Raw genomic sequence first — 12714 nt, 5'->3', positions numbered from 1 at the left:
CGAGAGACCCGGACCAATCGTTCGAAACAAAGAGTGACTAGCTCACAGCCGAATACATAATGCACTGCACCTCGGAGGAGCTCTCACGGTCAACAGGGGAAACTGGTGCTGAATCTGCTGCCGGGGTTCAATTATTTTTCTTGGACATTGCAAGGACATCGAGTTAATTATTAAATAAATATATGCACAAACATTATGAATATATTTCAATATGTTATGGAATTATGTATGGATATCGGAATGTCACATTGATATCGTCACATTTTAATCAAACTTAACTCCATTAGGCGAGCGATTCGCTAATTTAGTGTCATAAATGAGACACATTTCTGGACCTCTGTGTGTGTGTGTGTGTGTGTGTGTGTGTGTGAGTGTGTGAATGAGAGAGAGAGAGAGAGAGAGAGAGAGGTTTTGATCTGTGTGTCGTGTGTAAGGAGATTGAATTAACCTCTTTATATGTATAAATTGACATCCATATATATATATATATATATATACACACACACAGTGGGGCAAAAAAGTATTTAGTCAGCCACCAATTGTGCAAGTTCTCCCACTTAAAAAGATGAGAGAGGCCTGTAATTTTCATCATAGGTACACTTCAACTATGAGAGACAGAATGGGGGGAAAGAATCCAGGAAATCACATTGTAGGATTTTTAATGAATTAATTGGTAAATTCCTCGGTAAAATAAGTATTTGGTCACCTACAAACAAGCAAGATTTCTGGCTCTCACAGACCTGTAACTTCTTCTTTAAGAGGCTCCTCTGTCCTCCACTCGTTACCTGTATTAATGGCACCTGTTTGAACTCGTTATCAGTATAAAAGACACCTGTCCACAACCTCAAACAGTCACACTCCAAACTCCACTATGGCCAAGACCAAAGAGCTGTCAAAGGACACCAGAAACAAAATTGTAGACCTGCACCAGGCTGGGAAGACTGAATCTGCAATAGGTAAGCAGCTTGGTGTGAAGAAATCAACTGTGGGAGCAATTATTAGAAAATGGAAGACATACAAGACCACTGATAATCTCCCTCGATCTGGGGCTCCACACAAGATCTCACCCCGTGGGGTCAAAATGATCACAAGAACGGTGAGCAAAAATCCCAGAACCACACGGGGGGACCTAGTGAATGACCTGCAGAGAGCTGGGACCAAAGCAACAAAGGCTACCATCAGTAACACACTACGCCGCCAGGGACTCAAATCCTGCAGTGCCAGACGTGTCCCCCTGCTTAAGCCAGTACATGTCCAGGCCCGTCTGAAGTTTGCTAGAGAGCATTTGGATGATCCAGAAGAGGATTGGGAGAATGTCATATGGTCAGATGAAACCAAAATAGAACTTTTTGGTAAAAACTCAACTTGTCATGTTTGGAGGAGAAAAAATGCTGAGTTGCATCCAAAGAACACCATACCTACTGTGAAGCATGGGGGTGGAAACATCATGCTTTGGGGCTGTTTTTCTGCAAAGGGACCAGGACGACTGATCCGTGTAAAGGAAAGAATGAATGGGGCCATGTATCGTGAGATTTTGAGTGAAAACCTCCTTCCATCAGCAAGGGCATTGAAGATGAAACGTGGCTGGGTCTTTCAGCATGACAACAATCCTAAACAAACCGCCCGGGCAACGAAGGAGTGGCTTCGTAAGAAGCATTTCAAGGTCCTGGAGTGCTCTAGCCAGTCTCCAGATCTCAATCCCATAGAAAATCTTTGGAGGGAGTTGAAAGTCCGTGTTGCCCAGCGACAGCCCCAAAACTTCACTGCTCTAGAGGAGATCTGCATGGAGGAATGGGCCAAAATACCAGCAACAGTGTGTGAAAACCTTGTGAAGACTTACAGAAAACGTTTGACCTCTGTCATTGCCAACAAAGGGTATATAACAAAGTATTGAGATGAACTTTTGTTATTGACCAAATACTTATTTTCCACCATAATTTGCAAATAAATTCTTTAAAAATCAGACAATGTGATTTCCTGGATTTTTTTTCCTCATTCTGTCTCTCATAGTTGAAGTGTACCTATGATGAAAATTACAGGCCTCTCTCATCTTTTTAAGTGGGAGAACTTGCACAATTGGTGACTGACTAAATACTTTTTTGCCCCACTGTATATAAAAGGAGGTCAATTCTCCTTACACACTACACACAGATCAAAACCTCTCTCTCTCTCTCTTATAAGGGAGAACATTACCCACTCTGCACTGTGAATAACAGTTGAAATAATCCTGACTGCATGATCAGGGGGGTGACAGTGAAATGAGTGAGTACAGGGAACACATTTACTTAATTATTTCGCTTATCATTTGCTCATTCTTTTGTGTGAGCGTTTGTTCGTTTAATTAAAAACACGCTTGGAATATAAAAAAAAAATTCCCAAATACGTAAAATAGTTTCATTAATTACCACATAATATATGCAATGCTTCCAGATGATACTATATATTACCTTATTTTAAACACTTTATATTTCATTAGATTTTGGTTAAAAACGAACACCATGTGACCTTATTGTCTGGATTTATCAACTATTAATGCCTTCAGCAACGACAGTACGATTGCTTTTAGGAACTACTAACGCCTATATCAGCGACGCGCATTGCAAAGATGCTCTTTGTCCTACTGCTCTTTAGATTCTTTCTTACAAGTGAGTATGGGAAAACCATGTACAGCGACAACGTTTGTTGCTTAAGAGAGTCTTAACGTTGCCCTTTAGAGTTAAAGAGAGAGTTATCGGGAAACCCACCGCAGATCGGTTCACCGCTGCTCAGAGATAAAGAAATCATGACAATCAGGGATTGAAAGGGAAGCATGCATGGCTGGAAACACATGTGGCTGAGAAGAGAGAGGACTTATCCCTACCGGAAAAGGACAGAACCAGGTTTATTGCACTGTTCTCTGGCAGTTTAAGGAGCAAGTCCAGCCAGCTCACAAACCACAAGCGCTCTAATAAGCCAAGTGATTTACTTACAACACATGGGTCATCCAGTCATGACTACCACCCTCTTTAACTGTAAACACTGGACAACCTGCTGACAGTGAGTGGTTACGCATGAAGTGCCATCAGGTGCTTGTTCACTCGCTCTTTAAAAGATTGAAGACTCTGATTATTCGGTTTGCCTACAACTAGGTTGTTCCACAGCCTTATTGAAGAATGAAGGAAGGTTCTGTCCAGTGTAGATGTTCTGGCTTTTGGCACTGTCAGGGCATGAGTAGGCATAGAAGCATACCTGTCAACCCTCCCGTTTTTCCCGGGAAATCCCTTATTTTGACTTATTTCCCGCTGTCTTCCCATTTTTTTATTTTCCCGAAAATATCCCGTATTTTCACATTATATAAAAGTCGGTAGGTCCAGAAGTCATGACGCGCCTCTGACAGGAGTTTACAGCAGGAAGTCAGGCCATGAATTCACGTCCCCGCCCTCTCAGGCATCAGTAATTACAGAACTACGTCCGGAGGCGAGGCTGAACAAGTGATTAGGTCCAGTGTTGCCAGATTGGGCGGTTTCCCGCCCAAGTTGGGCGGTTTCAAGTGCATTTTGGCGGGTTTTGAACATATTTTGGGCTGGAAAACGTCAGCAGTATCTGGCAACACTGATTAGGTCTGAGGTGAAGATGGCGATGCTAATAGCTAAGAAAAACATTAGCCTCTCTTTCTTTGATGGTTTCAATAAGTGCGTGGCTGGAATGTTCCCAGACTCTTCCATTGCAAAGAAATTTTCCATGGGGAAAAACGAAAGCCTCCCAAATAATCAAAGGTAAGCTACACATGTTTACATCAAGTATGTCCTGGCTAAGACCTCATAAATAGCCTAGTGTAAACTAATTGGTGTATTAACTGTTTTTATCCACTCATTGTCTATTTTATTTTCTATCTGAAACTTGCCCATTTTAAATCACTCTTGGTGTTCCGAGGCCATGACTATGGTAAAACCATAATAAATTGCAATGGAATTGAATTTATTGACTGGTTATATAAATGACCTTTCTTATTTTAACGTAAGATACGTATTTTAGCCCTTAATTTGGGAAATAACTGGTACCACTGAAAGCAAATAAAAATAAATGTATAGTTTATTCACAAATGCACTGTATAAACCATAAGCATATTGAGTTTGGGTCTTGGCTATCACCAACATGCACCAGAGTACAGGAAATCACAAATACTAGATAGAAAATTGCCCCCCATTCAACTACACACCCACTTTTGGTGAAGGGTATGACTTTCCGAAATTTTCCCTTATTTTGAGTTAAAAATCTGGGAAATATCCCTTTTTTTCAAACCTCAAAGTTGACAGGTATGTAGAAGTGCCAGTACGGGTAGTTTTACAGGACACATACTGTAGTCCTTTTGTGATGTTTACTACTTGTGCTATGCGGATTACTCTTAATAAAGAACCCGCTAAGATTTCGCACTTGTGTCCTGCCTCACAACACACGTTACAGTATTTGAGTGCTGATACAGGAGCAGATAAACTTGCGACCGAACACTACAACGAGTGAAAACCAATGAAAATAGGAAGAAAGTAGAACATAAATAGATTGCGACAATGTGGTCTAGTGCTGTTCAAAGAAAACAGAAGTACCTGGTGCTATTTATATAATCAATCTGCATTTTTATTGATGCACTCACCTATTTTATAAAAGCATCCATTAGAGTAAATATGTTTCATATATATAAAATTAGTAACATATTTAAATCTCAAAATCCCTTCCTTGGACACCCTCTGGATGGCAGACATGTGCAAATAATCTAATTTCACATATTTTCCATTCTTACTCTCCGCATATACAGTGGTGCTTGAAAGTCTGTGAACCCTGTAGAATTTTCTATATTCCTGCATAAATATGACCTAAAACATCATCAGATTTTCACACAAGTCCTAAAAGTAGATAAAGAGAACCCAGTTAAACAAATGAGACAAAAATATTATACTTGGTCATTTATTTATTGAGGAAAATGATCCAATATTACAGATCTGTGAGTGGCAAAAGTATGTGAACCTTTGCTTTCAGTGTCTGGTGTGACCCCCTTGTGCAGCAAGAACTGCAACTAAACGTTTGCGGTAACTGTTGATCAGTCCTGCACACCGGCTTGGAGGAATTTTAGCCCATTCCCCATACAGAACAGCTTCAACTCTGGGATGTTGGTGGGTTTCCTCACATGAACTGCTCGCTTCAGGTCCTTCCACAACATTTCCATTGGATTAAGGTCAGGACTTTGACTTGGCCATTCCAAAACATTAACTTTATTTTTCTTTAACCATTCTTTGGTAGAACGACTTGTGTGGTTAGGGTCATTGTCTTGCTGCATGACCCACCTTCTCTTGAGATTCAGTTCATGGACAGATGTCCTGACATTTTCCTTTAGAATTCGCTGGTATAATTCAGAATTCATTGTTCCATCAATGATGGCAAGCCGTCCTGGCCCAGATGCAGCAAAACAGGCCCAAACCATGATACTACCACCACCATGTTTCACAGATGGGATAAGGTTCTTATGCTGGAATGCAGTGTTTTCCTTTCTCCAAACATAACACTTCTCATTTAAACCAAAAAGTTCTATTTTGGTCTCATCCGTCCACAAAACATTTTTTCCAATAGCCTTCTGGCTTGTCCATGTGATCTTTAGCAAACTGCAGATGAGCAGCAATGTTCTTTTTGGAGAGCAGTGGCTTTCTCCTTGCAACCCTGCCATGCACACCATTGTTGTTCAGTGTTCTCCTGATGGTGGACTCATGAACATTAACATTAGCCAATGTGAGAGAGGCCTTCAGTTGCTTAGAAGTTAAACTGGCATCCTTTGTGACCTCGCAGACTATTACACACCTTGCTCTTGGAGTGATCTTTGTTGGTCAACCACTCCTGGGGAGGGTAACAATGGGCTTGAATTTCCTCAATTTGTACACAATCTCTCTGACTGTGGATTGGTGGAGTCCAAACTCTTTAGAGATGGTTTTGTAATATTTTCCAGCCTGATGAGCATCAACAACGCTTTTTCTGAGATCCTCAGAAATCTCCTTTGTTTGTGCCATGATGCACTTCCACAAACATGTGTTGTGAAGATCAGACTTTGATAGATCCCTGTTCTTTAAATAAAACAGGGTGCCCAGTCACAACTGATTGTCATCCCACTGATTGAAAACACCTGACTCTAATTTCACCTTCAAATTAACTGCTAATCCTAGACGTTCGCATACTTTGCCACTCACAGATATGTAATATTGGATCATTTTCCTCAATAAATAAATTACCAAGTATAATATTTTTTGTCTCATTTGTTTAACTGGGTCCTCTTTATCTACTTTTAGGACCTGTGTGAAAATCTGGTGATGTTTTAGGTCATATTTATGCAGGAATATAGAAAATTCTACAGGGTTCACAAACTTTCAAGCACCACTGTACATGTGTATTTTAATCTCTGTCATATAAATATGATTTTTACTCATGTTTTACAAACACTTTTTGTGTTTATTGCAGAATTTGAGACTAGGTCAACAAAAGTGTCTTGTTGCAAAAATTATTTTTCGTATTGTTAAACTTTTTTGGGGGGATATGGGTCAGTTTATCCCAAACATACCAAAAGTGTTACATTTTCTATAAGGATGGTGTGTTCAGTACACTGCATACATGTGAGTGCTTTAAAACCTTTTCTACTTTAAGGCCCACCTATTCGTACTTGTAACGAGTCAGGGCCCATTAAAAAAGATCCCCAATTATTTTGGCTCATCTATTCTATCAGAATCTAATAATCTATTGTAAAGTGTATTAATGGGATGCAACATCACTCCCTGTTACAGATGGGAGCCCAGGAATTAAATAAATGCAATAAAAACAAACTGTTTTGAATTGTAGGTATTGTATTTAAAACTGTACGGATGTCCCAGAAGCCAAACCATGCGTGCAGGGCATTCTCAGTCAAAAGGGATTAATGATCCAAAAGTGGAGTCTGGTCCATTAACACAAGAACTTATTGCCATGTTTGTGTTCAGCAAACAAGCAAGTTATTAAAACCAAGAAGTACACTCAAAAGAAGTGGATATAGAAACCACTCAATGAGATTAGATCCTTACACGCTAACAAAGAAGGATTTTTCCTATGAAAGAAAAAATTTACCAGCTAAATTTGACATTCATAGAATAAAATTTGATCCAATTGTAGCTGTAACTACATACAAAGACAATAATTATGTGTGCTATTAATTAATTTAATGTGAAGATAATTAACAGATAATCAACAGATTTTAAGGTTTTTTAAAAGATTGTGTATATTTTTAGTCTTTTGTATTTGTAATTATTTGTATCTGTACATGCACGACCCCACCAGCTCTACTGATCAACTTATCATCTTTACATAAAGTTATTCATTCATTCATTCATTCTGAGTTGGAAAATGATCCCTCTGTTGAGTTCCCCAACATCTCAAACTACCTGCTGCTGCAGACATCATTCTACACAGACACACAGATGGAAACCTGGAAGAGCATGGAGGAGAACAACTTTTTTTTATATGTGGCTAGGTTAAAGATCTGGGGATCAGGACACTACAAGATAAATCCTGTATCGTTTCTGCCAGGGTAAGGAGGAATTTCTGGGCTTTTTGTCTGCGTCTTTGTGGTGGTTGCTAGGATATAAGTTTTAGTATCGCATGTAAACAAACCACAGCCACTCGATTCTCAGTCCTCCCTGCTCTTCACTTCCAGCAGGCATCACAGATCCATAGAATTTACCCACAAAACATATTTATTTATTCTGCGCACACTCACTCTCTGTCTCTCTCTTTATGTGTGCACACGATGTGTGTGTGTGCGCGTGCACGCGTGGGTGAAATGCAGAGGAGGAATGTGACAAAAATAAAAGCTTGTTCTTCTTAATTTACCCACAAATGCATTTATTCCACTTGAAAAGTGTTCAGCAAACCAGCTACCGGATTTGGGACCCTACAACATCCTGAACTATTTAGTATTTGGCTTCAAACTTAAAAAACATTCGCGGCACACTAGCTGGTGCTTCCCAGTGGTTGAGAAACACTGCTTTAGGCTTCACCTGAGAGGGCACATTCTTGGGTGGCTCTATTCTGATGGTAGGATCCCACTCTCCTGGTGGCAGCACTGTCACCTGGTCCAAAAACTCATCAATTCCAGCAACCAAATCACTGCGGTCCTTCGCCTTATATGCTACACTGTGGAACACCTTGGAAGGAAACGAAACAGACAACAATTAGTGCAAAGGCAAAAAAGAGAGATGGTGGAATGCTGTGAAATGGTGCTGACCTCATCTGTCATTAGTGTGCCAATAGAGCGTCCGATCTCGTGGTACTGAGGCCCTTTTCCCATCGGTCCCAGCAGTATAAACAGAAATCTAAAGATAAACACGCACAAAACAAAACCATGGGACAAAACATACAGCAGGCTGAATGAGATTACATCAACCAGTTCCAAATATTTTATGTAAATTCACTTTAAAAGGTTACTCGACATTGGACATGGAAGATATACTGTATTTTATATGAGTATGATTCTCCCATTAATCCAAATTTGTGCTCTTAAGAGTATTTAAGGTCTTCCTGGTTCACACCTGGTGGTGATGGGGACTTCAGTCAGGCCACCGAACAGCACAGCTGGAGAAAGCCGCACAAACGCCACCACTGGCTTTTCCAGGAACTCCAGTTCTCCAACCAAGATGTTTGACGCTTCTGCTCCTGGTGGGATCTTCTTCATAAAATGGAGATCGATCTGCAGATTTAAAACAACATGCAGTTACATCCCTACTCTTAACCTTTTGTTCAACTGGAATAGTATTGCCACACCACACAGTATAGGGTTTAACTCACCAGCAATGCTTTGACATTCCTCATGTCGAGTAGTGTGTGTGTGTAGGAATGAGATTTACCTTACTGAAATCCACTGCACTGCTCTCTCGACTGCCAACGCTTCGGCCTTCTGTGCAGGACGGCTGTGATTGAGGTGACACCATCTGACCTGAGAACAGCAAAGAACACTACTAGTTCGTCACCACGGTGATCCTAACACAACCTAATGAATCACAACAACATATACCTGGTAAATAGGTTCAAGAATCAAAGGATCAAGAATGAGACTTCAGCATTTGTTAGAGAGTTGGATATTTCTCATCACTAAATGTGGCCAAGGACTGACTACTTTTATACAAAGGCATAAAAGACTGACGCTGCAAATGACTCATTTACAAGCACCCATGATTATCTTATTCACTGACTCTTTCAAGCAAACTTGGTGGATTAAAAAGACTGGATCAGTGTTTAATTTTTCCATTAGAAACTCGCACATGGTTGAGTGTGATGAGCCAATCAGATTCTAAAGCTTGTGGCCAAAAAATTCAAATATTCATCAACAGCAAACATGCAGGTTTCAGCACCAGATACTGGACAGCTCCCTGAAAGATACAGTATGGCATGGTGGTGTAAGTGGTTAGCACTGTTGCCTCACAGCAAGAAGGTTCTAGGTTCGAGCCCAGTGGCTGACGGGGGCCTTTCTGTGTGGAGTTTGTATGTTCTTCCTGTGTCTGCATGGGTTTCCTCCGGGTGCTCCGGTTTCCCCCACAGTCCAAAGACATGCAGTTAGGTTAACATGGGACAGCCTTGGGTTGAAGTGCCCAAGAGTGGTGGCACGCAAGTACGCAGCGGCTTTGCTCTCCTATGATGAACTAAATTTTGTTGTACTTTTGTGCAGTGACAATAAAAGCATTCTTCTTCTTCTTCTTCTACACTGGGCCTGGTTTACTGAGCTTGTTTTCAGGCAAATTATGGCACATTCAGTGCAAACATGAATGTATGAAACCTAAGTTTCTAAGCACTCTATAAATGGCAACACTCAAAGAGTACTTCTCTCCTTCATACACATTTTTCCCACCTAATGTTTGGACTTCCAGAGTAATTTACGTATTTCTTCATCCACTCTCCAAATGTTTTAATAATGGCTGCTTTTGTCATCCAGATCAGCAAACCCTGATCACAGCGCACATGTCAAGAAAGCATACATCCAAGTTAACTCGAAACAGGACTATGGTGCCATTTCTTTTCCAAATATTTTTTCTAAAAGGTGTTGTAGTAAAACTACAGGCAAAATGGAATACAGCCTAATTACATACTTGATTACAGAGTTTCTGTATACAGCAGCCTTTTCTTTCACACTAAAACCTACTGGGAAGCTAATGGTATATCGACTGTATGGCACCACTACCATGTTCTAGCACAAAAGTGTTCATTTCATAAGAGCTGCGTTTCAGAGGTGGACAGAAACGAAGTACGTTTACTTGAGTACTGTACTTAAGTACACTTTTTAAGTATCTGTCCTTTACTTGAGTATTAATTTTTTTGGAAACTTATGACTTTAACTTCACTACATTTGAAAGACAAATATCGTACTTTTCACTCCACTACATTTCTATCAAGCTCCTCGTTACTATGAAGCAGCTTTGAAAGTGGATGTTTTTTTTCTTTTCTAAAACATGATTAGTTTTTTCGCAGGTGACACTGAGAGCCGATCAGTAATCACTAGGGTCGCGCCACGTCCATAGACTGTATAAAATCAAGTTCCATGATTTCTCAGCAGCGTTATTTAACACGATCAGTTGATGGCAGAATGGAAGGAGGCGGTTCTTCTGGAGAATGCACACACCCATGGCCATACCTAGAAGCCATGTTTCAGTTCTCTGAAAAGAATAAAGAGTTGTTTCGTTTTAAATGTTTGCTTTGTTTGCTGAAAACGAACCACATCACAGCCTACAAAAACTCGCCGTCCAACCTGTGGAAGCATATTGAGGTGTGTAAATGTTTTATTCCAAGAGAAAGCTTGCAACGAAGTTGTGTGTGCTTTTAGAGCTAGCAATAACATTGCAATAGCTATGCAGTCTGGTTAGTTAAATGACTTTCTATGGATTTGCCCACCAAGTTGCCGTAGCCTTGTCCACGGCTAACGTTAACACACAGCTGGTTAACTTGAACACTGTTAGTTAGCACGTAAAAACAGAGTTATGCTAACATGAATAACGTTAACTTATCTGAAGTCCTTTCAGAAATATGCTTTAGCATAATCTTGCCAGATAAACAGAATGTAGAAATCTTTCTTTTCTAGTAGCGTTAGCTACCCAATATGATTTTGAGTTTGAAAAGATTTTGCTAACATGTCTGGTGGAGCTTAACTGACTAGCTAGCTTAATGTTAAACCACCCTGATTCCACAGGCAGATTCATATGTGCATGAATACATACACTTGCGCACACATACACACACGAGACCTGTGAGATGGACAGTATTGTACTTGTCAGTCACAACAAATTGCTGGAGTTTTTTTTGTTTTGATGTCATATGATGGTCTTGCACTTTTTTTGTCTTGCTTAAAGCAGTGTTGCTGTTGGGCAGTTATTAAGCTCAAGGTGTGGACCTGGGCTTTAATCAGGTTGGACTGTCACTTTTATTTACTGAGCAAGCTGCATTTACAGCTATTCCACTGTCTTCCATGTTTGCACACTGCCAGAGCTGGGTCAGAACACTACCATGCTGCTTTGTAGGGGTGGGGAGGAGAGAGAGAGAGAGAGAGAGAGAGAGAGAGAGAGAAAGAAAGAAAGAAAGAAAGAAAGAAAGAAAGAAAGAAAGAAAGAATGGCTCTTTCAGTTCAGTTGTGTTTCATTTTGTAACATTCTACCAGGAGTTTATTCTACAGGTTCTACAAGTTAGTCAGTGAATCCAGTCGGTTGCTTCAGAGGCATTAGGTTTTGTAAGCGTTGTGGCAATAATACAACGATGCATTGACAGAAAATGTACTTCTAATACTTAAGTATTTTTCAAAGCAAGTACTTCCGTACTTTAACTTAAGTAAAAATTTGACTGTACAACTTTCACTTGTATCGGGTTCGGAGTAACATTTGACCAGTTGGATCTGTACTTTGACTTAAGTAATGAAGTCGGGTACCTTGTCCACCTCTGCTGCGTTTCCTCTTTAGTCCTGACACCTCCATGGCTGAGCATTTCCACCATTTGCAGCTCAAGCAGAGCACATTTACTAGGCAGCACTAGGTGCAGTTTGCCTGAAGTAAACGGACTGTAAGGCTAGCACATCAAGTTATGTTTCTGTCTCATTGTGTCTGAATAGTGTTCATGTGATTACGTCAACTTGTCAGAATATTACCATCACAGTAACTGAGCGAAACAAATGCTGCATTTTTAGTTAAATGTTAGTCTGTATCAGAGTTTGCCTGCTAGGGGCTGTTTCACTGGGTCCTATGTGGGCGCTGAAGGTGCTGCTTGCTGAAGGGGAACTGTTATCTGCTGGGGTTAAAGTAAGATGGGTACGTGGGAGCCGAAGCTCTGTTGAGCTCAGAGGTTTTACAGGTACAGGCAGCAGCAGCTCATGACCATGGATTTTGATGGGGCAGGTGGACATTAATGACACAGTCTCAAACAAAATGATTTCGAGATGATATCTCATCTCATCATCTCTAGCCGCTTTATCCTGTTCTACAGGGTCGCAGGCAAGCTGGAGCCTATCCCAGCTGACTACGGGCGAAAGGCGGGGTACACCCTGGACAAGTCGCCAGGTCATCACAGGGCTGACACATAGACACAGACAACCATTCACACTCACATTCACACCTACGGTCAATTTAGAGTCACCAGTTAACCTAACCTGCATGTCTTTGGACTGTGGGGGAAACCGGAGCACCCGGAGGAAACCCACGC

General features: G+C 40.7%; 1 protein-coding gene across 1 annotated transcript in view; it reads right to left on the bottom strand.

Annotated features, from left to right (window-relative positions):
• slc4a10a (solute carrier family 4 member 10a) overlaps nucleotides 1-12714 on the bottom strand; it is a 66376-nt gene that overhangs the window by 34466 nt on the left and 19196 nt on the right. Inside the window, exons 7-10 of the mRNA XM_060941736.1 lie at nucleotides 8889-8977; nucleotides 8574-8731; nucleotides 8270-8357; nucleotides 8043-8189 (exon numbers count right to left, since the gene is read on the bottom strand). Of these exons, the coding sequence (XP_060797719.1) occupies nucleotides 8043-8189; nucleotides 8270-8357; nucleotides 8574-8731; nucleotides 8889-8977 (482 nt within the window). The remainder of the gene's footprint in view (nucleotides 1-8042; nucleotides 8190-8269; nucleotides 8358-8573; nucleotides 8732-8888; nucleotides 8978-12714) is intronic.

The sequence above is a fragment of the Neoarius graeffei genome, chromosome 15 (assembly GCF_027579695.1).
Source record: "Neoarius graeffei isolate fNeoGra1 chromosome 15, fNeoGra1.pri, whole genome shotgun sequence".
Taxonomy (NCBI): domain Eukaryota; kingdom Metazoa; phylum Chordata; class Actinopteri; order Siluriformes; family Ariidae; genus Neoarius; species Neoarius graeffei.
This window is presented reverse-complemented; position numbering and strand designations above follow the sequence as displayed.